The sequence below is a fragment of the Girardinichthys multiradiatus genome, chromosome 12 (assembly GCF_021462225.1).
Source record: "Girardinichthys multiradiatus isolate DD_20200921_A chromosome 12, DD_fGirMul_XY1, whole genome shotgun sequence".
Classification (NCBI taxonomy): Eukaryota; Metazoa; Chordata; class Actinopteri; order Cyprinodontiformes; family Goodeidae; genus Girardinichthys; species Girardinichthys multiradiatus.
The window spans coordinates 31,541,749-31,566,453 of NC_061805.1; the positions used below are offsets into that span (position 1 = coordinate 31,541,749).

The 24,705-nt window shown below is 38.7% G+C and overlaps 1 protein-coding gene and 1 long non-coding RNA gene across 3 annotated transcripts in view; one reads left to right on the forward strand and one right to left on the reverse strand.

The window, feature by feature from the left end:
• ank1a (ankyrin 1, erythrocytic a) overlaps positions 1–24,705 on the forward strand; it is a 139,870-nt gene that overhangs the window by 37,037 nt on the left and 78,128 nt on the right. Inside the window, exon 2 of one of the 2 annotated variants that reach the window (XM_047381647.1) lies at positions 21,033–21,125. The exons of the other annotated variant lie outside the window; for it this stretch is intronic. Within the exon in view, the coding sequence (XP_047237603.1) occupies positions 21,033–21,125 (93 nt within the window). The remainder of the gene's footprint in view (positions 1–21,032; positions 21,126–24,705) is intronic. 2 annotated transcript variants of the gene reach the window in all.
• Positions 10,215–10,755, reverse strand: LOC124877969. The gene is made up of 2 exons (XR_007040636.1): positions 10,358–10,755; positions 10,215–10,277 (listed from the first exon to the last, which is right to left on the reverse strand). It is a non-coding gene; the product is annotated as an uncharacterized LOC124877969 (long non-coding RNA).

Sequence of the window (24,705 nt, forward strand, 5' to 3'; positions counted from 1 at the left end):
GGAACAACAATCTTTAAACATTTGCCAAATTAAGAGATCTCCAAAGGTTTATTTAACGCATTAGATTTGTGTTTTCAAGTCTAATTAAACTTTACTGAGATTGGTTCCATCAAGACCTCATCCTGTAATGATGAGCACAAGCTGCTGACTTGTTTTTTTTTTTTTATTTAATGAAAGCGTAGACTTGATTTTCCAAACATTATGTTATCAATACATGATTGATGTTGTTTTTTTAATGGTTTGTATTTTTTCAATTCATAAAGTCAAATCTGACATTGGGCTGCATGGTAGCACTGTTGCCTTGCAGCAAGAAGGTCCTGGGTTTGACTTTCGGCCGGGGGTCTTTCTGCATGGAGTTTGCATGTTCTCCCCGTGCATGCGTGGGTTCTCTCCGGGTACTCCGGCTTCCTCCCACAGTCCAAAGACATGCCTGTCAGGTAAATTGATCTCTCTAAATTGTCTTTAGGTGTGTGAATGAATGTGTGCTTGGTTGTTTGTCTGTTGCCCTGCGATGGACCGGCGACCTGTCCAGGCTGTACCAGCCTCCCGCCCATAGACTGCTGGAGATAGGCACCAGCTTCCCTGCGACCCAATATGTAAGAAGTAGTATAGAAAATGACTGACTGACAAATCTGACATTGATAATCAACAAATTATTTAATTTAAAGCAAACTGTGAAATAACAGAAAATCAAAAAGCAACTTTTTGTATTATAAATTTAAAATAAACATGGCTATCTCAATATTGACTGACAATACCTATCTCTAAGTGGCTGTGTTGAGCATTTACTGCTTTTTAAAATTTAAGTTGTGAGATTGTAACTGTTTTGTTTCAGGCTGCATGGGATTTGTCCCTGCTAATGTTTTTATTCATAAAGCCCCCACAAAAGGTGATGTAAAAGTCAGATTGTGCTGCCAATTTGATAATATCTACAGTAAATGTGCTGGTGCAATTTGCCCAGAATTAAATGAGGCCTGAGACATGCAACTAGTAGAAAATAATCACAATTTAATGTATATATCTATTTAAAATACAGTCCCCTTTGGGAGTAACGAGGATGGATAGGATCAGGAATAAGTACATCAGAGGCACAACTCATGTAAGATGTGTTAGAGATGAAGCCAGAGACGCAAGACTAAGATGGTTCGAACATTTGCAGAGGAGGGATAGTGAGTACATCGGGAGAAGGATGCTGAGGATGGAACTGCCAAGCAAGACGCCTAGAGAAGGACCAAAGAGGAAATTTATGTATGGAGGACATGAAGTTAGTGGGTGTAGGAGAAGATGCAGAAGATAGGGAGACAAATGACTTTCCGTGGTGACCCTTGAAAGGGAAAAGCCGTAAGAAGAACAAGAACACAACATTTTTTTTTAAATACAGTCAGTACAAAGAGCCCCTAATTTTTCAAGACCAGTGCTGTTTGTGATATGCAGGTGCTTTAAAATAGTAACCATCCTTTGATTGACAAGTGCATACAATCCTGATGTAGAACTTAAATGGTTTTGCAACATTGTTTTTCACATTCAGAGGTTAATGAGGAATTAAACTTACCCTCTATATATTATATGTTCTAATTAAACAGTTTGGCTGAAGTCATTCTGACTTAGCTGGTGCTTTGTAAGTTGTGGGTGGGGGAGTGGTGGGGGCTGGCACTTCCTGTGGGTTCAGAGCATGTGGTAAGTACCCCCTTGATGAGGACTAGAAACAAGGAGCATAGCAGTGCATTTCGTCTGCAAGAACCCTTTTCAGGTACCAGAATAGTTTCATTGGGTCTTCACTTTTTCCACTGCATCTACAAAGGTAAAAAGATTACCAAGGTAGAAATTTACCTCAGGAAAAGGACCTGGAAGAGAATGGGTATAATTTACCCCAAACAACTGGATGGAGGTTAATGGAAGAAAGTCTCACAAATTGGTTGAACATTTTCTGCAAAATGTTGGATGTTTTAAAGGGTTTAGCTTTATGGAAAACCAATAAAAATACTTTTAAGCTTAATGAATCAACAGATTTTAAGTTACAAATTGAGGCACATTGCTGCTGCACATGTGGTTAATGTTCCTTTGGGACACGTAGTGCAAGTTTTAAACATTAAATATCTGTTACAAACCTTCTTACTCTTTCAGGTGATTTCATTCCTGTTTTGGCGTGTAACTGCTGTAAAATAATCAGAGGTTATGGCTACAGAACACTAGGTTGTAGTCCGAACTGGAGCTTTCCACTCTTTTCATCTCAAAGGCAAGAAAAAAAGGGACCTGTTCTGGCAAAATCCCTTCAAAGTCTGTTGCAGTTACATCTTTCCATAGACTTTGTTGCTGTGACAATCATTGGTTATAGTTTTATTGCTAAAAATCACAGCTCTTGGTTTTTGCCTCTCTCCCAAGCTCTATGGTTGAATAAGACATCGATTAACACTGCTGCAAAGGAGCAGTGACCCATTCAACTTAAATGGATGTAATTTACATAAACGACTTTGTTTTATACCCCACAGTAGGAATGCACACTAGAAACAGCCAGGGAGAAATAGAAGGTACCGTTTAAAAAATTATGGAGGGTTAAAAACGCTCTGAGTCGCATTGCCCCATTATGTAAATTAACAAATATTTTTCCTTTTTTACTGTAAATCCTGACACCATACCCCAAACTAGAGCACACAATGAACTAAACTACATCTTATAAAATTTACAAATTGATTCATTTTTAATCTTGATCAATACTTTTATGATTGTATTAATTCATTAAAATGATGAATTATACTGAGGTTATTTACACTCCATAGCTGAACATTAACATAGGTTAACATTATGCCCTTACGGACATGCTTTCTTACTGACACAGCGACATCTTGCAACTTGGATACTTTATCCCTTTTCTAGTTGCTGTTTGTATTGTTAGGATTTTTAATCAAAGGCAACAGTCACTGGATTAGGAATATGATGTAAAAAATTGGGCTAACACCAGGTGCCGTGCATTTATAAAGGTTATACAGGACAAGGTTCTTAGCAGAAAAATAAAAAAATGATACGTTTTTTTAGTTGATTTTTCATTGCACGTTCTGCTCGACTGAGTAGAGGTTCAACTCTGGGATCTCTTGTCCTCCTTCATTTTTTTCACTTTGTGAGTGTCATCCTTCAGTGCATCCCATTTAAATCTGAGAGAGAGAGCAAGAAGATGAGATGAAAAGAAGAGAAGAGGTTTAGGAATTCACAATGTAAAGTATTGAGGAGAACAGAGCGAGGATGAAGCCGTATAGAGGCTGCGATGACGTCAAGCCTCACACTGGTGATAAGGGCAACAAAAGGCATAACAATGACAGTCGGGGTGCCTTTGAGCTCTCAGTGTGTTCAAGAGATTTTTTTTACAGTATTTGCAGGTCGTTTTCGAAGGTATCTGACAGGCTGTATAAATAAAAAGAAGAAGGCAAAGGTACATCCAAGGGGGTATGTGAAAATGTGTCATCAGTGCTGAGAGCATATTTGGGAGGGAGCTACAGAGAAGAACTGAATGTGCCCAACTAATGTTTGAACACAAATGAAAGGACTTTGCAACAGCTGTGTGTGTATTAAGAAGGTTTAGCGCTGTGTAATGATAGATCATTAGAAATAAAATGCAAAAAGACTGCAGTCAAGTAGAAGAATTCAATGTAAACCAACTGAAGCTTCACCCACACATAAACACAGTTCGAAAGAAGGCCCAGCCTAAGTTTTAACTTAATGGGAGTCCTACACAAAACAAATCACTGTAGTTGTTTGTTCCATGATCATTTCACACTAAGAGAAGAAATACTTTAGGTAAGTCATTAAAAACAAATCTGGCATTCGTGCCTATAATGAGTGCATGTAAATTTCTGATCAAAACTTTCCACAGCAAAACATTTTGCAGCTGTAATTATCAATAAATCCAAATAGTGTTGGATTACAAATCTATACCACATTTGCTCTCTAAACATGACTGCTGTAGATCATACATCATTTTATTAAATCACTTATTGTTGAGGAAAAAGTCCTTTTTCAATCACATCTCTTTTGAAGTTTTTAAGCAGAACCTCAAGTCCCTGCATGCTCTTTCTTGAGAGAGCTGACGATGCGCCGGTCCTTCGTGGTGAAGGGAGAACTGAACTGAAAGGCAAAGCTCTTGATTTACCAGTTGGTCTATGTTCCTACACTCACCTATGGTCATGAACTTTAGGTCATGACCAAAAGATTCTGGATACAAGCGGCTGAAATAAGCTTCCTCCTTTAGAGATAGGATGAGGAGCTTTGGGAGGAGCTCGGAGTAGAGCCATTGCTCCTTCCCATCGAGAGGAGTCAGCTGAGGTCGCACGAGCATTTGTTTAGGATGCTCCTGAGGGAGGTGTTCCAGGCATGTCCCACCAGAAGGAGGCCCAGGGAACCGCCTAGGACACGCTGGAAAGACTATGTCTCTCGGCTGGCCTACGAGTGCCATGGGCTTCCCCCAGAGGAGCTGGAAGAAGTGTCTGTGGAGAGAGAAGTCTGACCATCTCTGCTGAGATAGCTGCCCCTGCGACCTGGCCCCGGATAATCGGAAGGCAACGATGATGAGAGCTAGCTTAAATGGTTCATATAGACATTTTCATTACATTCTTTATGCACGGCATCCGTTTTGGATACTTAACTGTGAAGATGCTCGACAAGCTTCGACTTTTAGTATCAGAATTCCCCCCAACTTTCTTGTTGTATTTTCTCAATGGGAACTCGTGCAAAATCAGACTTCCGGGTACAAAGAAAATATCATTTGTGTAGCTAACATTTTGACAATTGCCAGATTTTTATCTATTAAATTAATTAAACAGATAAGGACCTCAATGAAAATGGAAAGTTTCAACTTAAAGATGACTCTACATATAAGAACCCTTTGTACTTGCTTTAAAGGGCCTCTATATTTTTTTTATTTAAAGTCAATAAGGAAAATAATTTTTTCTGTAGGTTTTGACAGGCTTAAATGTGTGTCTCTGCGGGTCACTGCTCAGCTGCTGCCATCGTTGTTGCTTTCTACCACTGAGAATATTACCCTTCAGATTCAGTTTTCCCTGGGTGAATCTAATCAAGAAAGCTTGCAATAAACCTTCATCTTAAGAGAAATGTAGAACCTACAGCATTTTATTCCATATCCACATAATGCTTCTGCAGTGTTTGCAGCAGCAAGTCTCAAGACTGTTGGAAATTTCAGCTGCTTTGAAGGAGGTACAACACACTGTTGAAACGTATGATTAATGTGTATCAAAGCATCTGAATTTCCCTGTCTTTGAAATAACAAATATTTCATCATACATGGCAACGGGCCTCTTAAAGTGGTGAGAAAAAACTATTTATGGCTATGTCTGAAACACAAGTGTACAAGCTTATTTTAGAACAATGGTGTTTAAACAAATGGTGTTTATAATGGTGTGCATGGGTGTGTATACGTGTCTCTGTGTTCTCTGTGTTCCCGTGGGTGAGTAAATAATAACAGGTAAAACAAACAGTGACTTACCCCAGCAAAGGGGCTTAGTGAGCTTTATGTGTTGCAGTGATCGAGAGGGGCATCCGTCTTTGTGTCCCAGGAGGGAGCAGTAGAACGTGATAGAACAACTGTGATAGATGATTACCAGAAGCTCCTGCTCCATTCTGCTCAGAGCTGAGCAAAGGCCTACACAGTTCATGCACATACATGACCTCTTAGAATGTGAACTTTTTTTTTGCATCTTGAAGCAAGTTGTAGTTACCCTTACACAACTTTTTTGTTGTGATGTTCACTTTTAAATAATTGTACAATAAGCATATTTAAACAAGCCAGCAAATGTGCTTTTAAAAGCAGAACTTCCGGGCTCTTCCTAATGTTCCTAATTTAATTTGCAACAACTGGACACAGTCACTGATAAATGTTGTATTATTGCAGTCATGTGCATTAATGAAACTATGAAAATCTTTGCAATAATGGGCTTTGCAGACAACTACTTTATACCTCATTCAGAAACTGAATAGTTTGAGGATTTAGTTTTCCATTATACCGACTCTGACGGAAAAGATCCATCTCTTTTGTTAAAGGTAGTTAAAGGCAGGGCTTTATTCTGAATTCATATTTTTATAGTGAAAATGCAGAATGCACTACATTACCAGATGCCAAAAAAGAATATACATTTGCTACATTTTGGTTGTAATAACCTTCAGGTTTGTTTTGTGTTGATCTGAGTTGAATTCGGAGTGCAGTTGCAAACGTTGTTTCCTTGTGGCATGAAGATCCTGGGTTTAAATCCAAGCCAAGAGCCTTTCTGCATCTCCAATTTACTACACCACATAACACCAGCCCTTCTGAATGAAAAAATAGAAAAAGGAATCTGTGAAATTGTACTTAAAAAAATAACTTAACATAGTGAATCAGATGTTTGAAAACCTGCTTCAGTCATCTTATTGGACATCAGCAAAAAATACTCTGTAGCACATTCATGATTGCTAATGTGTACAAATGTGGAAATAAATTGTTTTATTTGTAATTGTGAACCTAGAGTAACATTTTTCTTTGCTGCAAAAATATATATTTGGTGTACAAATATATATTTTGCTGCACAAAAATATCCACCTTGCTTTGCTGCGTAGTTTTAATAATTTAACGTAACAGTAAGTGTTTCACCTTAGCTATTTGCGCATACCCAAGCCAGAGAAACTGGGCTAACTGACCTGATAAAAAATCTTTTTAGACATTTTTATTATTGGTTGACCGAGAGTCTAAAGCAAGTTTGGATGCTCAGCTTGATTATTGGATTTCCGTCCTACATGGTTTAATGTTTACTTTTGCTGATTAGGTTTTGTCTTGGAATCTTTAATACTAGGATAATCAGCCATATGACAATATTCTTAACATTAAACTTTCTAAAGTTTTCATTCTGTGCTAATGGTGGTTAGTTTTATTTTCCATTTTCTAGCCTGTGCCAGTCTAAAAACTTTGTATCACCAAAAAATAAATACGATAGATCCACCTCAGTCTTGGTTCAATCTAGGGGCCTCATTTATCTAAAGTTGGCTTTAGATGTGGGTGTAGAAATGATTTTAGGGCAACATTCACACATGGTTCATGACACTGTGTATATACTGGCTATTTTAAAGAAAGCATCATAGTATTATTGAATATGAAAGACACATAGAAAACTTGAAGCACTGTGCTAAAGAAGTTGTCTGTGAAAATGTTGTGTAATGTCTTATTTTAAGTCAAGTCAAGTTTATTTATATAGCACTTTTCAGCAACAAGGCATTCAAAGCGCTGTACATGAGGAAAACATTACAATGATACAGAAAATCAAACACAGAAAAACAAATCAAATGACACTAATAATCCTTGGGAGTAATAATTAATAATCCTTCCAAGTTTACTGGTAGAAATTGGTTCCAAGCCACTCTTAAGAATAAAGCATCTTGTGCTAAAAGAAGATGATAATATTGATAGTCTCATTGTTCCAGTGAATTCTAACTAGGGAAGGTGAGTCACTGGTATAAAACAGCTTTAATCCACATTTTCAGGTGCTAATAATATATTGCTTTTACTGGTACTGAAGTTGAACTAAGTAATAACAGTCCATTGTAGTCTAACTAAGAAAGCTGGGTCATTGGTGTAAGAGCAGCTATAGTCAACATTTTCTATTACTAATGTTAAGTTTTTGCTGGTAATCCTTCTGATAAAACTAAAAATCTATGAAAAAGTAATGAAATCACACAATTAGGTGCAGGGCCAAGCAACACACAAGAAAAGATTTTGCAAGAGTGTGGTGGAATCCTGGGGCGCGAATATAAAACTGAGTGTGTGTGCACAAGAATTAGACTGTCAACACAGATAGAGTGTCATTGTCCTTGAGGAGAGAGAGATGGACGTTCTCAATTGGCCGCAAAGTCTGTTTAAGCACAATTGCATAACTTAGATATTCAATGGTCACATTGTAGAAGTGCTGGATAAGGTCCTACCCATGTTTGACAGCCCAAAGGCCCAAATCAGGGCATTAAGCTGTAGAGCATCAAATTAAGCAGTGCTGTCCAGCACAAAATTGTGCAGAACTTCACAGGCCAAAATATCACATACAGGTCCTTCTCAAAATATTAGCATATTGTGATAAAGTTCATTATTTTCTAAAATGTAATGATGAAAATTTAACATTCATATATTTTAGATTCATTGCACACTAACTGAAATATTTCAGGTCTTTTATTGTCTTAATACGGATGATTTTGGCATACAGCTCATGAAAACCCAAAATTCCTATCTCACAAAATTAGCATATTTCATCTGACCAATTAAAGAAAAGTGTTTTTAATACAAAAAACGTCAACCTTCAAATAATCATGTACAGTTATGCACTCAATACTTGGTCGGGAATCCTTTTGCAGAAATGACTGCTTCAATGCGGCGTGGCATGGAGGCAATCAGCCTGTGGCACTGCTGAGGTCTTATGGAGGCCCAGGATGCTTCAATAGCGGCCTTTAGCTCATCCAGAGTGTTGGGTCTTGAGTCTCTCAACGTTCTCTTCACAATATCCCACAGATTCTCTATGGGGTTCAGGTCAGGAGAGTTGGCAGGCCAATTGAGCACAGTGATACCATGGTCAGTAAACCATTTACCAGTGGTTTTGGCACTGTGAGCAGGTGCCAGATCGTGCTGAAAAATGAAATCTTCATCTCCATAAAGCTTTTCAGCAGTTTGAAGCATGAAGTGCTCCAAAATCTCCTGATAGCTAGCTGCATTGACCCTGCCCTTGATAAAACACAGTGGACCAACACCAGCAGCTGACACGGCACCCAGACCATCACTGACTGTGGGTACTTGACACTGGACTTCTGGCATTTTGGCATTTCCTTCTCCCCAGTCTTCCTCCAGACTCTGGCACCTTGATTTCCGAATGACATGCAGAATTTGCTTTCATTCGAAAAAAGTACTTTGGACCACTGAGCAACAGTCCAGTGCTGCTTCTCTGTAGCCCAGGTCTGGGGAATGCGGCACCTGTAGCCCATTTCCTGCACACGCCTGTGCACGGTGGCTCTGGATGTTTCTACTCCAGACTCAGTCCACTGCTTCCGCAGGTCCCCCAAGGTCTGGAATCGGCCCTTCTCCACAATCTTCCTCAGGGTCCGGTCACCTCTTCTCGTTGTGCAGCGTTTTCTGCCACACTTTTTCCTTCCCACAGACTTCCCACTGAGGTGCCTTGATACAGCACTCTGGGAACAGCCTATTTGTTCAGAAATGTCTTTCTGTGTCTTACCCTCTTGCTTGAGGGTGTCAATAGTGGCCTTCTGGACAGCAGTCAGGTCGGCAGTCTTACCCATGATTGGGGTTTTGAGTGATGAACCAGGCTGGGAGTTTTAAAGGCCTCAGGAATCTTTTGCAGGTGTTTAGAGTTAACTCGTTGATTCAGATGATTAGGTTCATAGCTCGTTTAGAGACCCTTTTAATGATATGCTAATTTTGTGAGATAGGAATTTTGGGTTTTCATGAGCTGTATGCCAAAATCATCCGTAATAAGACAATAAAAGACCTAAAATATTTCATTTAGTGTGCAATGAATCTAAAATATATGAATGTTCAATTTTCATCATGACATTATGGAAAATAATGAACTTTATCACAATATGCTAATATTTTGAGAAGGACCTGTATATTCTTAAACATGTACAGCAGAGTTGGTCTAAGGCTGGCAAATTCCCAAAATACAACACCACCAGCAGGGAGAGCATCTGCACAGTTTTTGCTTTGGGGAGCTTGCTTTTATTTCTTGAATGTGGTTCTAGATTTTGGCGTAACTCCTTAAAAAAAAAATGCCTTAAAGGAATGTGCTTGCTTCCTCTGCAAATTTATGAATGAGACAGCACTGTTTAAATCCTGAGCAATTTCACAGATGTGAATACTTACTATTTGAGAAGCTATTTTTCCAATATCACCTGTCCTGTCCATTTGGCACGTTTTACGTTTTGATGTTTTCTGCTCAAGTTTCAATCATATTTAGGCAACAGCATTGACACGACTTGGCACATCCAAAGGTTGTTTCAGGTCAGTTTATTAAAGTAACTCAATTCATCAAGTGAAAAACATTATAGATTACACACAGACTAATGTTTTCAAGCCCTTTTTCTGTTAGTCATGATGATTTTCTGCTTACAGCTGACGAAGGCACAACATTTATGTCATTGTTTTCGTAATAGCTCTGACCCACATACAGAACACTCCGGAGAAAATAAAATGAATGAAATTATATTTTATTGTGCCACAAAATAATCAGGAACGTAAACGGGCAAAACTCCAACTGTAAGGGGCAGAGAACTGGTGAAAATAGGGTACAAACGTGAACGACAAGAATTCCAGATAGAGAAGTGAACGGCTTACTAAGAAGGTGCGGTCAGGTCACCAGTGGTAGAGAGATTCGGGATCCAGGTTGTTGTAGCAGAGTTTGTTCTGTTGATTTCTTAGGTGCTTCTTGGTTGAGCTTGGAGACAATTGAGTTCGTTTGTGCAGATACTTGCGTTGGAGGGTGGACAGGGTACGCTCACGCTTAGGTCCTGGAGATGGAGGAAGCAGGAAACTGCCATCTTGGTCGGTAATCTAGACGGGAACAATAGTTAGGAGAGTCCTCAGAATGTAGATAATCTTAGTCACCCAGAAAACTCCTGGACACAAAGTCAGTTCTTCAGTGATATAACTCCAACGTTCAGATTCTTAGTCTGTGACAGGACATAAAGTTATTCCAGATCGAAAGACAAGGCATAGACTTAGCATTGGCTTGTTGTTACTACAGAAGGCAAAAACGCAGGAGTTGAAGTGCTGGCAGCCTCCTGCTAAAGTACTTCTCCAAGCAATCAGCAGAATAAGTTGCACCTGTCCCCCAGCACACCTGAGAACTCCAGCACCATCTGAAACACTGAGACAATGTTGCAAGCACAATACAAACACACACACATACACACACACACACACGCACACACACACACAACCCAGATCCGATGTTAAGACTAGAATATAAAATCAGACCAATTAAAAATAATTTTTACAATACAGAAATGTGTGTTTAATGAAATGTATGTTTAACACCTGCCTAAATGTTGTTTTTGAAAGATACTTTTAGGACAAGATGAAGACTAAATAAAAGCTCATGCAGAACAAGTAGAACTATGATCCAAATGACTTACATTAATAAATAAAGGCAAGCCAAGGAAAATGAAATTTTATTAAATCTAGTTTGTGAAAAAGGTCGGGAGAAGTCGAACAACTTTGGACTTTTTCTAAAGTTGTTTCAAACAATAAAAGTTAAATCTCTGCCTGTGTATTGCAATATTTACCCTGAATGTTGTTCCATTCTAGGATAAATATTGCTCCATCATGGAAAAAACTGATTTCGCTTAAAGATGTAGAAGTCCCAAAAATATGTGACATCATATTGTGCTTAATAGCTAACATGTAGCAAATTTAATCGACTACAACACAGATTACAAATTACAAATTAATAAATTTGAGTCAAACTAAATTACATTTTAGTCGAGACTAAAACTAATTGAAAATGTGCTGTCAAAATTAACCCTGCCTGCAGAGTTTGCTTGTCAATTCATATTAAAATCCAAATTTAAAGCACAAACGTACCTCAGATTAATAGTGTAAAAGAATTCTGTGCCATTTTTAATTTTACAGTTAGAGACATGGTGCACCATATGTTGTCCTGCGTCATGGAGCATCATTGTACTGGAACACATTCTCCTTCGTATTTGTTGTGCTTTGCTGTGGCAGGACCTTAATCCATTGTGTGCACTAAAAAAAGTAGTACAGCTGCTTTTGCTATCGGTTTAGTCTTAGCATGACTCTTTGGCTACACTTATTAAAAGCATGTAACATTGGCAGGGGAGGGCTTGCGTGAGTGGTAGGTGGTGTGTTGATGTGAGACTGGGTAATCCACCGGCTGCTCTTCTGTCTGTGCATGGCTCTGGGCTGGGCACATACAATAGAGCAGACCTGAAAAGCACCATAATGAAGAAAAGGCTGGAAGAAAAGGCATGTCTCTTTCCATTTCTCTGAGCGAAAAGAAAAGAGCAACATAAAAGAATAAGGAACAAGAATGAAAGATGAAAATAAGCCTCTCAAATCCAGGTTTTTGGCTGTGCTGTCTCTTTGAGTTTATCTTTTTTGCCATGCATTTGTTTTATTATGGTAATGCAATGTTGGATAAAAATAGTCTGGAAGAGTAACGGTTTTCTGTAAAAAGAGGAGGGAAATTAGAGGGATCACTACCAGGGGCTTTGAATGTCACTGATAAAGCACATAAAGAAATTTAAAACGGGCTTCCTCCTTTTTTCTCAAAAATTCACTCTATACATGACAACTTTCTGGGAGCCAAACAAAATAAAAAAAAAATTGTATTCATCGTGTGTTCAGATTCCAACGTTAATATTAACACTGTAGATCACAGACCTGTTTGCTGTATTCTTTGGTCTTCATGATGCTGTTTGTTCAAAAGTCGTTCCTAACAAAATTTTGTGAAGCCAGGGCCACAGCAACAGTCGAAACACAACGAGCTGGTGCTAAGCAAGCACCAGTTTACCACTGTAACCAGATTGGTGGAAAAGGCCCAACAATAAACCTTTAAGGCCTTCACAGAACAGCTGGATTTAAGTTACACGCAAGTGGACTAATTAGGTGACTTTAAAGGTAATAGGTTGCACTGGCTTTAATTCAGAGTAAATGGTGTAGATAAATGTGCATGCAATACTTTTAATGTTTTAGTTGGGAAAAATGGAACACTTTACAGTTATGCACTACTTTGTGTTGGTCTTTTACATAAGATTCAAACTAAAACAGTAAAGTTTATGTTAGAAATATGATAAAATGTGGAAAACTTCAAGGGGTATTAGGTTTTGCGAGAAAACGTGGTGAATAGCTTTTCAGGGCTCAGAAGGGTTTCAGTCCCCCTAACACACACACACACACACACACGCACACAACCCCCCCCCCCCCCCACACACACACACACACACAGACACACACACACATATACACATCCCACACCATCTCAGTCATAAGCATTCCCTGAGGAAGACAAAAAAAGCCACAGTTAAAGATCAGAAGTGGGTGCAGTTTCACTCCACTGCGACGAAGTTCAAAGCAGTTTCTCTGTCTGTCTGCTATGATGATAATCCAATCTCTGACTTTCTCAGGCTCACAGACGGAAAGGAAAACAGACTGAATTAGGAAGGGGTGGACAAATGTAAGAAATATTTTTCTAAGTTATGTATACTAGGCATTCATTTTCTATGAGGCTACAGGTAACCCTCTGCAAGCACCAGTCTTGGTGATGTGGCCATTTGAAGATACTTAAATACTCATGCCCCTCCAGATTGGTTCCTGTTGACTACAGGAGCTGACAGCCATATAATATTAATCAGGCTGATTAGAGGAGCTCTCTCATTCATGCTTTGTCTGTGGACTTTAGTTTTCACTTCTGTAATCTCTGCCTGTGTGTTTGCACACCTTCACACTTTAGCAACGTATAATTTGAGCTGTGAAGCTATAAAATATAAAGCAGACAGTTTATACTGAACAGAATGTTATGCAAATTTTGTATGAAATCGAAAGAAAGACTTTATTGTTTGCATGCATTTAAAATTAACATTTGCAGTTATTTTTCCATTTCCAGATGCAGCATTCATATTTCATACTTACACATGCAATTTATGACACGTATACATGCTGTATTCCCCATGACTCTCTTATGAGCCCAGTTTAGATAAGTTACCAGATAAATCAGGATTCATAGAGGTTCCCTCTATGAATCCTCTATGAATCATAGAGGATTCATAGAGGTTCCCTATTACCTGCTACCTCAGTGAAAAAGATTTCTTGATATAACTTTTTTTTAATGATTTGAATTATTTAGTAGGGTCCATTGAGCTTAGTTCCTGTGTCAGCCTTTCACAGAGAAAGAAAGCTAGTTTGACATGTAACATTAAGAACTTGATTAGTCAATGTTGATTCTGCACTTGAGGTTAATGGACAGGAAGGTGAATTATCAGGGGAGAAGCGGATGGACTGCAGGAATGAGACACATTGGAATTGTGAGGAGACGTTTCAAGTAAAAAAAGTATTCTTCATGTTAGTCACTTCAATGCAAAAACAGTTTTTAGATTTTCTCTAGTTATTATAGCTGTGTCTTAATATTGAGTATTTTGCAATCATTCAAATAAAAGATATTTGAATTAGAGAGCAGCGAAAAATTGTCCGGTGATCTGTATTAGACGATTTTGTGCTTGACCTTCCTTCTCTAGTATTGGGCCGGTCAGAGACAAAAAATCCAATCTTTTTTCTTATCAGTGAATGTACCATCCACTATTCAGTGTAGAGGGAGGTCAGCAAATAACAGGAAGCTAAACATATTACAACAAAGCTGCTCTGCTTCATTCCTTTGAGGTCTCCAATCTTTTCAGTCATGGGACATCCTGGATTAGAAAATGTTGGCCATTTTGGAAATCTCACAGTTGAGATAGTAATTTATGTCTACTTACTCTACAGGGAATATGCGCTAACCATGCTGTTATGTATTGTAGTATTAAAAGAGGCACCACATAAAAGCTCAACAAACTTTATATAAACCGATTGGAGCAGGTTAATACAGCAGAGTCACATTATCATAAATTAGAAGAAGTCAATCTGATTAACTCTTCTTCCCCTCCTGTACACTCATTCAATACTCATGTGCCCTTTTGTGGTACTACATGTAATTACAGGTCACAACGCATGCTAATTCTGCTAATTGCTAATATATGTGTGTGATATGGGTGAGATATGCATTATAGGTGAGAAACCAAATGTTAAGTTTGATTTAGCTAAGTGAATGTAGCAACTATGTTAAAGTGTTTGGATTGGTTTCGAATGCAGGATGGCGCAGTTGGTAGCACTGTTGCCTTGCAGCAAGAAGGTCCTGAGTTTGACTCCCATCCAGGGGTCTTTCTGCATGGAGTTTGCACGTTCTTCCCGTGCATGCGTGGGTTCTCACCGTGTATTCCAGCTTCCTCCCACAGTCCAAAAACATGACTGTTAGGTAAATTGGTCTCTCTAAATTGCCCTTAGGTGTGTAAGAGTGAACTGATATTTATTCATATTCAATGCATTATCGTTTTTCAATCTATGATACACTTGCCTTACAACCTTGTGTTGAATTTGCACTTTGCACATAATGCACTTTTCACCTTGCACTTTATAACATGACTGCATCATTTGACTAATGTATGTCTGTGTTTTTGTATCAATTGTTAATTATTCTATGGTACATAGATGAAAATGGACTATCGTGCTAATTTAGGAATATTTATAACTGTACCTCTTACTAGTATTCACAGATTTGCTTGAACCTTCCAAGTAGATAAACTAAAGATCTTGTGATTTGGTAGAGTACAACATTTTGATGTGTACAAAACATGTTGCTAAGCCATAATCTGTTGTTTTAAGGATGTATGCTGAATTTCTTTTGTTGGGTTTTATTTTCTGTCCCATTACCCTATGGATTCTACTCTTTTCGTACATGCATAAAGGGAAATAAAAATAGAACCAGCAGGTCAGAGCTTTGAAATTTCAGTGATTGAAAATAACTATAAAGTCTCTAACCAGGGCATCTCTACTTAAAATATATAGGCAAACTGATCCATTGTGATTTTTAATTGCATCTTTAGACTTATATTAATTTTGACATCTTTTTTGGTTTTTACCGATGTGAATTAAAATAAGTTTTTTTTAAATCTTGTCTTTAAGTTTATTCTTGCATTTTTTTTAATTTCAGTCATTTGAAACTTTAAGCTTAAAGTTAAATTACCCAAACTCTCACACTAACAGAAACTAACAGTATGTGGAATAGAAACATCTAAGAAGCCTGGTCATGTACTGTTTCATCCGTTACACGTTTGACTTGCTTTATTCTGTAAATATTCTTTAAGTTTTCTATTTTACATCTTTCCCTCTGTGACCTGCAGTCTTCTGGCTTTTGACTCCTTCCTTAACTTTATCCTCAGTGCTGTCAGCAGCTTTAGTGTTTATGATAAACTGCAGGAACATTCATCGCAGAAGTGATCTTACAACAGAGATGATCAAGAAGAATGATCTTTTATTTATCTTACAGGAAAACTAAATGGCATAAAGCCATGGTTGGTTTAATGTTATTGGTTGAGCAAGCTGTCTTATTCTCTAATCTTTTTAATCTAAGGCGTCATGGTCGGCGTCCCTGTGTGTCTGTTCACTGTCTCGAGGCTCTCTGATGCTCCAGGGCAAATGGCCTATTAGACTTATCAGCACCTCTCTCCACCCTGTGCTTCAGCCTCCCTTTCCCTTCCTCCACTTCGTCTCCAACCCACACCCCTTCACCTATCCCACTCTCCCTGTCATCACAAAGCGTCTGCTACTTAATCCAATTATTCCTATAAGCTGACACGCTCTGTAGCGTACCACAAACTCTGCGGGTGATGCCCTTGTTCTTCACATCCGCACATCAACGCACAAACGAACACATATTGCCACAAACAGCCCTCCCTCAAAACTCCAGCAAAACTGCTTGGTATTACTGCAAGGGTCCTACAATGACAAAGGCAATGCCAAATCAACATTTGATAACAAAATCTAGAAGTCAGTTTCACCAGCATCTTCACCAGCATCTGCATTCACACGCCTGCGTCCTGGTACAGGAGGCTATGCTCCATCAGTGTGAAGTCTGGCTTCTAGCATATCTGTCTTCGGTCATTGGGCGAGAGGCGTGGTGAACCCTAGATAAGGACCTAGACAGGTCATCAAAGTATATTGATTCAGTACACTGGTTATTGCAATATATTACAATTTTTTAGAGGTCTTCTGCCTCAGTGCAGCAATTGACACAGTGGATCATAAGATACTCATTGAAAGGCTAGAAAAATGGATGGCAGTGTCTGGTCCTGTGCTAAGCTGGTTCAGATCTTACTTGGCAGACCAGAGCTACGTTGTGTTACTTGGTATCTATAACTCTGAGAACAAAGTTTACGTCCATTCTCAGGCCTGTTTTGATCACCATCAACAAGCAATAATTCACTGTATAACTCATAACTGTTTTAACTATTTTGTATTTGCATTTCAGCATTTTTCTTTTTATTTAAATATTTCTATTACTCCTATTTCTTATATGTAATATAGCTTTCACTACCTTGTTCCTTTATTTTACTGTAAAGCATGTTGAATTACATTGTGGGTGCAAATGAATGCACATGAACCTGTGTTGTTTATGGTTATCAAATGTGAAGCTATATAAGATCACTTTCCCTGGTCATGGTTAGTAACCTCCGGCCATCCACCCGGTCAAAAGCTAAAGTGCTAAATGGCTGATACTTTGACAGCCTGCATCTTAAAAACCCAGTATATGCTGTAAAATTGCTTGTGTATAGTAAATGGTCAATGTGTCATAGCAGCCGTGACAGGATAATTAATCCCTGAATTCTGCGATTTCACCCCCTTTTGCAAATCTTGACAAGTGTTTCTGTTGCAACGGTGGCAGCAGGCGTCACAAAAGGAGCTGTGTTAGGTTGTTTTTGCTGCTGACACAACAACAGTTGAGAGTAACAGATGGAGCTGGTGGTGTGTGTGAACGTGTGGCTGCATGTGTGTTTCAGGGTGACCGGGTCTAGAGATGGATGCAGTTTGATCTGAATCACAGAGTAGTTTGTCTGTCTAGAGGAAGTAGTGGGGGATCCAGATTATAAACCGGGTGTCAAGTTGTGACCATGGGTAATCCTTATTAGGTGGGTGTGTGAAAGAACATTGTTTTGTTTTGTGAGCATCAACCTTGTTATGAGGCCTGCTTTTGTTCCCTGAACACTACCAAATTATTACCCCCATTCTGTGTTTTCCTAATAAAATCTTGGTTTATTTAATATCTACTTGATACAAACAAGTGCTGAATATACCGTTCCTTACACAAGTAAAAATATTAATGCTTTGCACAAAACATAAGGGAATGTGTGCTTCAGACTTTTTCCTTTCTAGTAGCAATGCTGTTTGGTGATAAATCGTATGCTGTTTTGTGTTGAGTATGTGGGTTGCACCCATGAAAAACTTGCTACGTTCTTTTTGTCAAAGCTAAACCGCTCTAGGTGGAGACAGTGTGATGGTGTAGGGCAGCATCTCCCCACACTGGAAAAGCAAGGAAAGATATACAGATGAGATTATGGAAACAGTTTTAATCCCACATCTTGATTTTTTCTTTTTTTCTTTTCTTTCTGCTCTCGGTGGAGGACGCATTTCTCTGTCTCCCGCCCCCTCCCATATCTGCCCTGCTTCAGCTTTGTTTCTTATCTATCTTTTTGGAGCCTCTTTTTGCATATCATCCAAATTTCTGAGTTATGGATTTGGTCAGCTGGTCTCTCAATGCAATTGATCAAATTTTCTCAACGAGAAGACAGGGTGGACGGGACCCTATATCCGGATGGGACATTTCTCTCCGAATACACGATGGACTCCTGTCACAAGTGGAGGATTGTGTGTCTGTCAATATTGTCAGTCGAGGATGTCGAAGATGTCGAAGATGTGTACACAATTTGATGTTTGATAACTGGATTTCTGCTTTTTGGAGTTGGCGGTTACTTGGCATATCAAAAAATATGAAAAACATTGGCAGCTGTTCGGGCCATTTTAAGGCTGCCTGGCATGTGTGATGGGATCTGCAGAGCGATCAACACTCAGACTGAGATGTTACATGAGTTGAATTGCAGACTGGATGTGATCCTTACACAGGATCGTAGGCAGGTTGCGGTTCCTGGACTCAGGGGTGAAAGGGGATAAATCTTGGAGAAAGTTGTTTGCACAGATCTGGCGGAAAGGACCTGGAATTTGGCTGTTTGGATTCGCCATTGAGAAGCACCAGCGAGACTCTCAAGGCTGACATAAAATTAAGAATCAGCCTAACCCAAATAATTGTTGTTTTTCTGAATCTGGCTCTGCTGCACGGCCTTGATGGCCGGCTATCTTCAGCTTCTCCTGGAAGTTATGTAAACATGACGCTCTGCTCCCTCTGCCCCCTCCCTTCCCTGAAGACATCTGTGGACCTGCTCAGAACTTTGTGGCCGGTTGATGAACATTCCACCGTACCATCAAGGACAACGGCCTCTGTGACAGTGCTTCACGGACTTACTTTGCACACACTCCCGTGCACACACACACACACACACACACATGCTCAAGATAAACATATGCACCCCTTCACACCACCTTCACCGGATCCCCTGCATGATGTTGTTTCGTATATACGTTGCTTCTTTGGGCTGAGGTTTTTTTTTGCAATCTCAAACTGTATCCTGCTGAGGATAAAGTGTGAAATATGTTTTTTTTTCTCTCTTCTTACCTAATGTGGTCTCTTTTCTCATCTACCTAAATGTGTGATTTCATTACTTTTCATAGATTTTCAGATTTCTCATAAGGATTACCAGCGAAAGCCAAATATTATTAGTATTTGAAAATTTGGACTAAAGCTGTTTTTACACCAATGACCAGATAATTTTAGATTTCTTAAAAGGATTGTATTACAACTATATCATACCAGTGATAGCCAAACATTATTATTATTTAAAAAGTTTGGACTAAAACTGTTTTATACCAGTGACCCAGCTTATTTGAATGATGGGACCACAACTGCCTCATACCAACGACCTCAAGGATTAATATTATCATTTATCTTCTAGCACCGGATGAATTCCTTACCACAGAGGACTTAATGAGCTAATTACCTCTATTAGAAAGATTGGATTAGAACCAGCTCTTACCAGTAAACTCCCAAGGATTATTAGTGTCATTTGATTTGTTTTTCTGTGCTTGATTTTCTGTATCATTGTAATGTTTTCCTCGTGTACAGCGCTTTGAGTGCCTTGTTGCTGAAAAGCGCTATATAAATAAACTTGACTTGACTTGACTTAGGGACTCAATTTTGCCATCCAAGAAGGGGATGCGTCCGCTTAGTGCGTCAGAGACTCTTTTAAAGACTAGCTTGGGTGTGCTGTTCATGCCGTTGCGACCAACACAACCACGTTAGCTGACTTGCAACAATTGCTGAGTGAGGAATTGCATGCCATCCAACAGCTATTTGTGAGCAAGTTGGTGACTGTACTGCAGACATTACTTTATGTATTATAGAAGGTTTCATAGGTGAATGATTATCATTACTCTGTGTTATGTGTGAAATAAATTATTACAGTAGTAATAGATTGAAAGTATTATAGAAAGGCACATTTTAAATGGTTTCTTACATACCTGTGCTCCCTCTGACTTGAGTTTTAAATTTCTGATTTAGTCTTTATCAATATTAAGCAGCACTAGTTATTCTCCGGCTTTTATACAGTAATAGTTTTAAATTGTTGTGAGTTTGTTTTTAAATAATAGTCTGAAAAAAATACTTCTTTCTTTCGAAAGATTTCTAAAACAATTCATCACTCCCTGTCACTTGGTGTCTGTGTTATTCCCTTTTTATGATGTGTTTGTTGTTGTGTATGTTTGTGTTTTCTATGTGTTGTGGTTTATACTGCGCATAAGTAGTTGTTGATTTCTATGTGAGAATTTAAGGTAAGTACACTGTATAAATGCTTAGATGTTACAAGGTTTGTATAAGGAAATCCCACCTCGCCCCAATGTGACACAGTTGATGACTAAAAACCAAGACATTCCTCTTCATTATCATGATCATAATGTCCTTGTGTTGAATTTCATTGTGTTCATTCCACTCATAGTAAGCTACCAGTTTTCCACCTGGTTCTTATTTTAGATGGACGACAGTAATGTTGGGGTGAGGCAGGGTGAGGAAGGTTTCTTTTCCTGCTCTTCCTCTTGATTTTCTCTGTGTCTCTATCTTAATTTTCACCTGTTCCTCTCTTAATCTCCTCCACCATCTAACATTACCTTCTGTCCGCTCTGCTGCTGTTGCTGCTGCTCCTGCTGCAACTCCTCTTCTTTCTTTTCTTTCTCCTCATCGTTGCTGCTCCCTGTTGCAATTAACTGGGCTCTGTCTCTATGTCGTATGTCCTTTTAGGCCCACGCCGTGCATCGCTGGCTAATCGATCAGGACAGTAGTGTGAGCTCTGAGATGCCGGATGGCCAAGGAGTATGGCACTATGATGATGAAGTAAATACCAGCAACACGTATCTCTGGATTCCCCTGTCTCTGTATATGTATCTATATATATATATATATAAATTAAGTATCTATAATCACCCTGTCACTTGTAGTTTGTGCCACTTTTGCTGTTGTTGTTATCTTCATTATCTCTCTTGTTTTTGTTGTGTTTTGCTTCTGGTATTGTAGTTCTGGTTCCTTTGACTTTTTAGTGTTGCTGTTGTGCTGTGAGCTGATTCAGTCAGGTGTCGTGGGATCAGGCTGGACCTTTTTCTTTGTTCCCGTCCTTGCTTGGTGTTTTATACTAACTCGCTGAGTTTTAAGTTTAATTTTGTTTTGGTTTGTATGTTTTCTTTCTTTTCATTTTACACAATTACACATGAGTGTTTGTCTGTTTATTGTAAATATCTATATTGATGTCTTTGAGTTATCTCAAAATAGACGAGCATATTGCAAGGAAAGAGTCCACGGGCAAAATATACTTTAGCCTTGGTATGTTTTGTAGTTGCAAGTGTTCCCTAGGTCTTTTTCTTGTTTTAACCAGTTGGATTAGTTTAGCGTCAGTGTAAGACAACAGTTCAAGTATATTTCCTGTGGGTTCTTCTGATTTATAAAATATGCTTGTGTCATTCTGTGTTTGTGTTAGGGTTAAGTCACAGTTTAGTGTGTTTGTCGGAAAGAGAGAGTGGAGAGTTGTGTTTGTGAGACGATTATCTTATCAGTGAGTTTGTGTGCATGCTTTGTTTCCTTCCCTGCATGTTTTGCGTCTGCTTATTAGGATAAAGTGTGATTTGCACGCCCATCTGTATTTCTGTCTATGCTGTGTCTGTTTAACTGTGATGTCCCTGTGGAGTGCCATTGATGCCTGCCTTTGCTCATGCCTTTGATGTGTCATTGTTGTGTATTGCGGCTATGCGTACCTCCAATGAACCTGTCGGTTACGTGCTGTGCCTGTGTTTTGTCTGTTTTTATCTGTTAAAACAGTCTAGGATAGGTTGACCAAAGAGCTTTTATTGCACATATTTAACAGATGATCTTGAATCAAGTATCAATTGTTGGAGGAGAGATCATCTAAGTGCAATAAAGCTCCCAGGGAAACTTGTCCCAGATGACTCTTGCCCCCATAATTTCTCCTCAGATTCCCAGCTCCCCCTTTGCTCTTATGCCAAATTCCTAAAGCTTATCTCCTGATCTCCATATTGCTCCCAATCACTCTGGAGCATCATTGAGCTTGTCTTTAGCACTACATTTGAAAGAGCAGCGACTGCAGGAAAAATGGGTGAAGAAGAGCTGAACACATTTAATACAGAATGAAGGTTACACATGGAAGGCAAGTGAGTAAGTGTGTAAACCATCTTCCAAAAGTTCCTAACGTACTTTACAACAATATGGAGTCTTTTCCCTGGATGCTCTTGAATGCAAATGCACTGAAAAGCTGATTTTGTTTTGAGTTCCGTTTTATCTCCTGTATAATTGCTTGAAAGATGATATTTCTATTTTTTCATTTTTCTTTTACCTGTCAGGACTACAAATACACATGTCATCCTTTAATTACCACTAGTCATAAGGGATATAACATAGTTTACACAACAGTTTGCTTTTGTGACATTTTTGAAAGGGCTAAATGATTGCTGGGAGGCAGAAGAGACTTGCAAATATCATGTTTGTGCCCAGAATACAGAGATGGAGAGAAAAAGGGTACCATAAGCACTTGCTTGACTTTTTCAGTCCCTGCAGATAGTGAAGCCTGGAGACCCTTCAGTCTCCAGGGTACTAGTCTATATTCGCATTATTTAAGAAAACAAAAAGCCGGGTGTTTCTTAGGAGATGGACATCTGAATAATATGTAGCCTAGTACGTTTTCTTTATTTTTTACTTTTAGGTTAGTTTTAAGGTCCACAACTATTAACAAAGGTAGCTTGGAGTTTTTGAACTAAGGTTGTGTGAAGTTACCTGTAACATTTCCCTTAAGTGTAAAAAAGATGCCACAGATTTAGCTGATTTTAGCAACTTCAAACAACTCAAAATGAAAATGTTTATACCTGTGGGATACAAGGCTATATTAGTTGATTTTTACCATCTACACTTTTACAGTTTAATTCAGTTTATTTATATATTGTCAATTCACAACAAATATTATATCAAATTCAGTGTGTAATGCCAAAACGTTTTCAGTCTAAGGAAGCCCGTGATTGTGTTGAATCATTGACTTTGCAGCAATCCGTCATACTGAGAAAACATGTGGGGAAAGTGGAGAGGAACAACTCCCTTTGAACAGGAAGAAACCTCCAGCAGCTTGTTGAGAGGAGCCATCTGCCCTGACCAACTGGGGTTTTTGAAGCACACAAAAAAAACACACACTGACCAGAAGTACCTTCTATGACAAACAAATAGACTTAATAGCGGCATTTATCCAGGTGAGAAACACAGCCAAACATGTAAGCTCTGAGCTTGAAGTACAATCTACTTAATAACAACTTAAACAGGATGTTATTATCATAACTGCTCCATCATCTTTCAAGATTGGTAGGATGACCTAAAGAAATACAATCTGATTAGGTATACCACATATTATCTGCCTTGTTAGCTCCACTGCTATAGACTAGGAGTGGAGGTAAAAATATGATTGAATTCGGCATTAATTTGATGTTTTCTATACTTAAATCACATAGAAGACATTAATTATGTATTGTGATTAATCCTTTTCAGAAGCCGACATTTATTATATGGTGGTCGGTTGTAGCCCAAGCACAAGGATTTTCCTCCTACATAGGCTTCTGTCTAGAATGTACCCACACCTGCAGAACTTTCAGTGATCGCCCTAAATTTAGATTCTTCACCTACATTTATCTTGATTCCTCATCTGTTTTTATTGTAAAATAATCCCCTAATCGCAGGAATTATCCATCTTTAACACCCACCAGCTGAAGCCACAAGTTAATCTTTGTCTGATAGGTGCTGCACTGAATCGCACAACATATAGATAGAAATTTCCCACGCTTTGAAAGAATGTCTCTAGCGGTGTAATTATTGTAACATGCAAAAAGAAATTTAATTTAACTGCAAACTAATTACGTCAGAATTACAGATCACTACATAGCAAAACAAACTCCTTTGAAGAGCTATCGTACTGGAAGATGTAATAACATAATTAAATCTCCAGCAGCACTGTCAGGAATAAGGTGAGATAGCATTAAGTTATTAACAGCAATAACCCAGCTGATGGACCCCTCTAGTAAGGTGATAAAGCTTAAACACAGAAATACTAGGCCATATGTTATTCTATTACGAGAAGAAAAAACAAAAAATAATCTAATAGCAGCAATGATAGCGTAAAATTCATAATTGGAGAGTAGTATGAGAAAATAACAGAGTAAGGAAAACAGGACTTCAGTGGTACTATACTTACGTTAGGGTGGTGGACGCTGTGTCAGTTGGCCTGAGCAGCTGATTGTGAGCCAACTGGGATAATCCACAAACAACCACAGGAACCTCTCATCTTTGATTCGGTTGCATACAAGACAGCCAATTGCAAAATCCAAATGTTATCTTGACTGTTGGTGGACTGAGAGTGGACTGACGAGCTGCA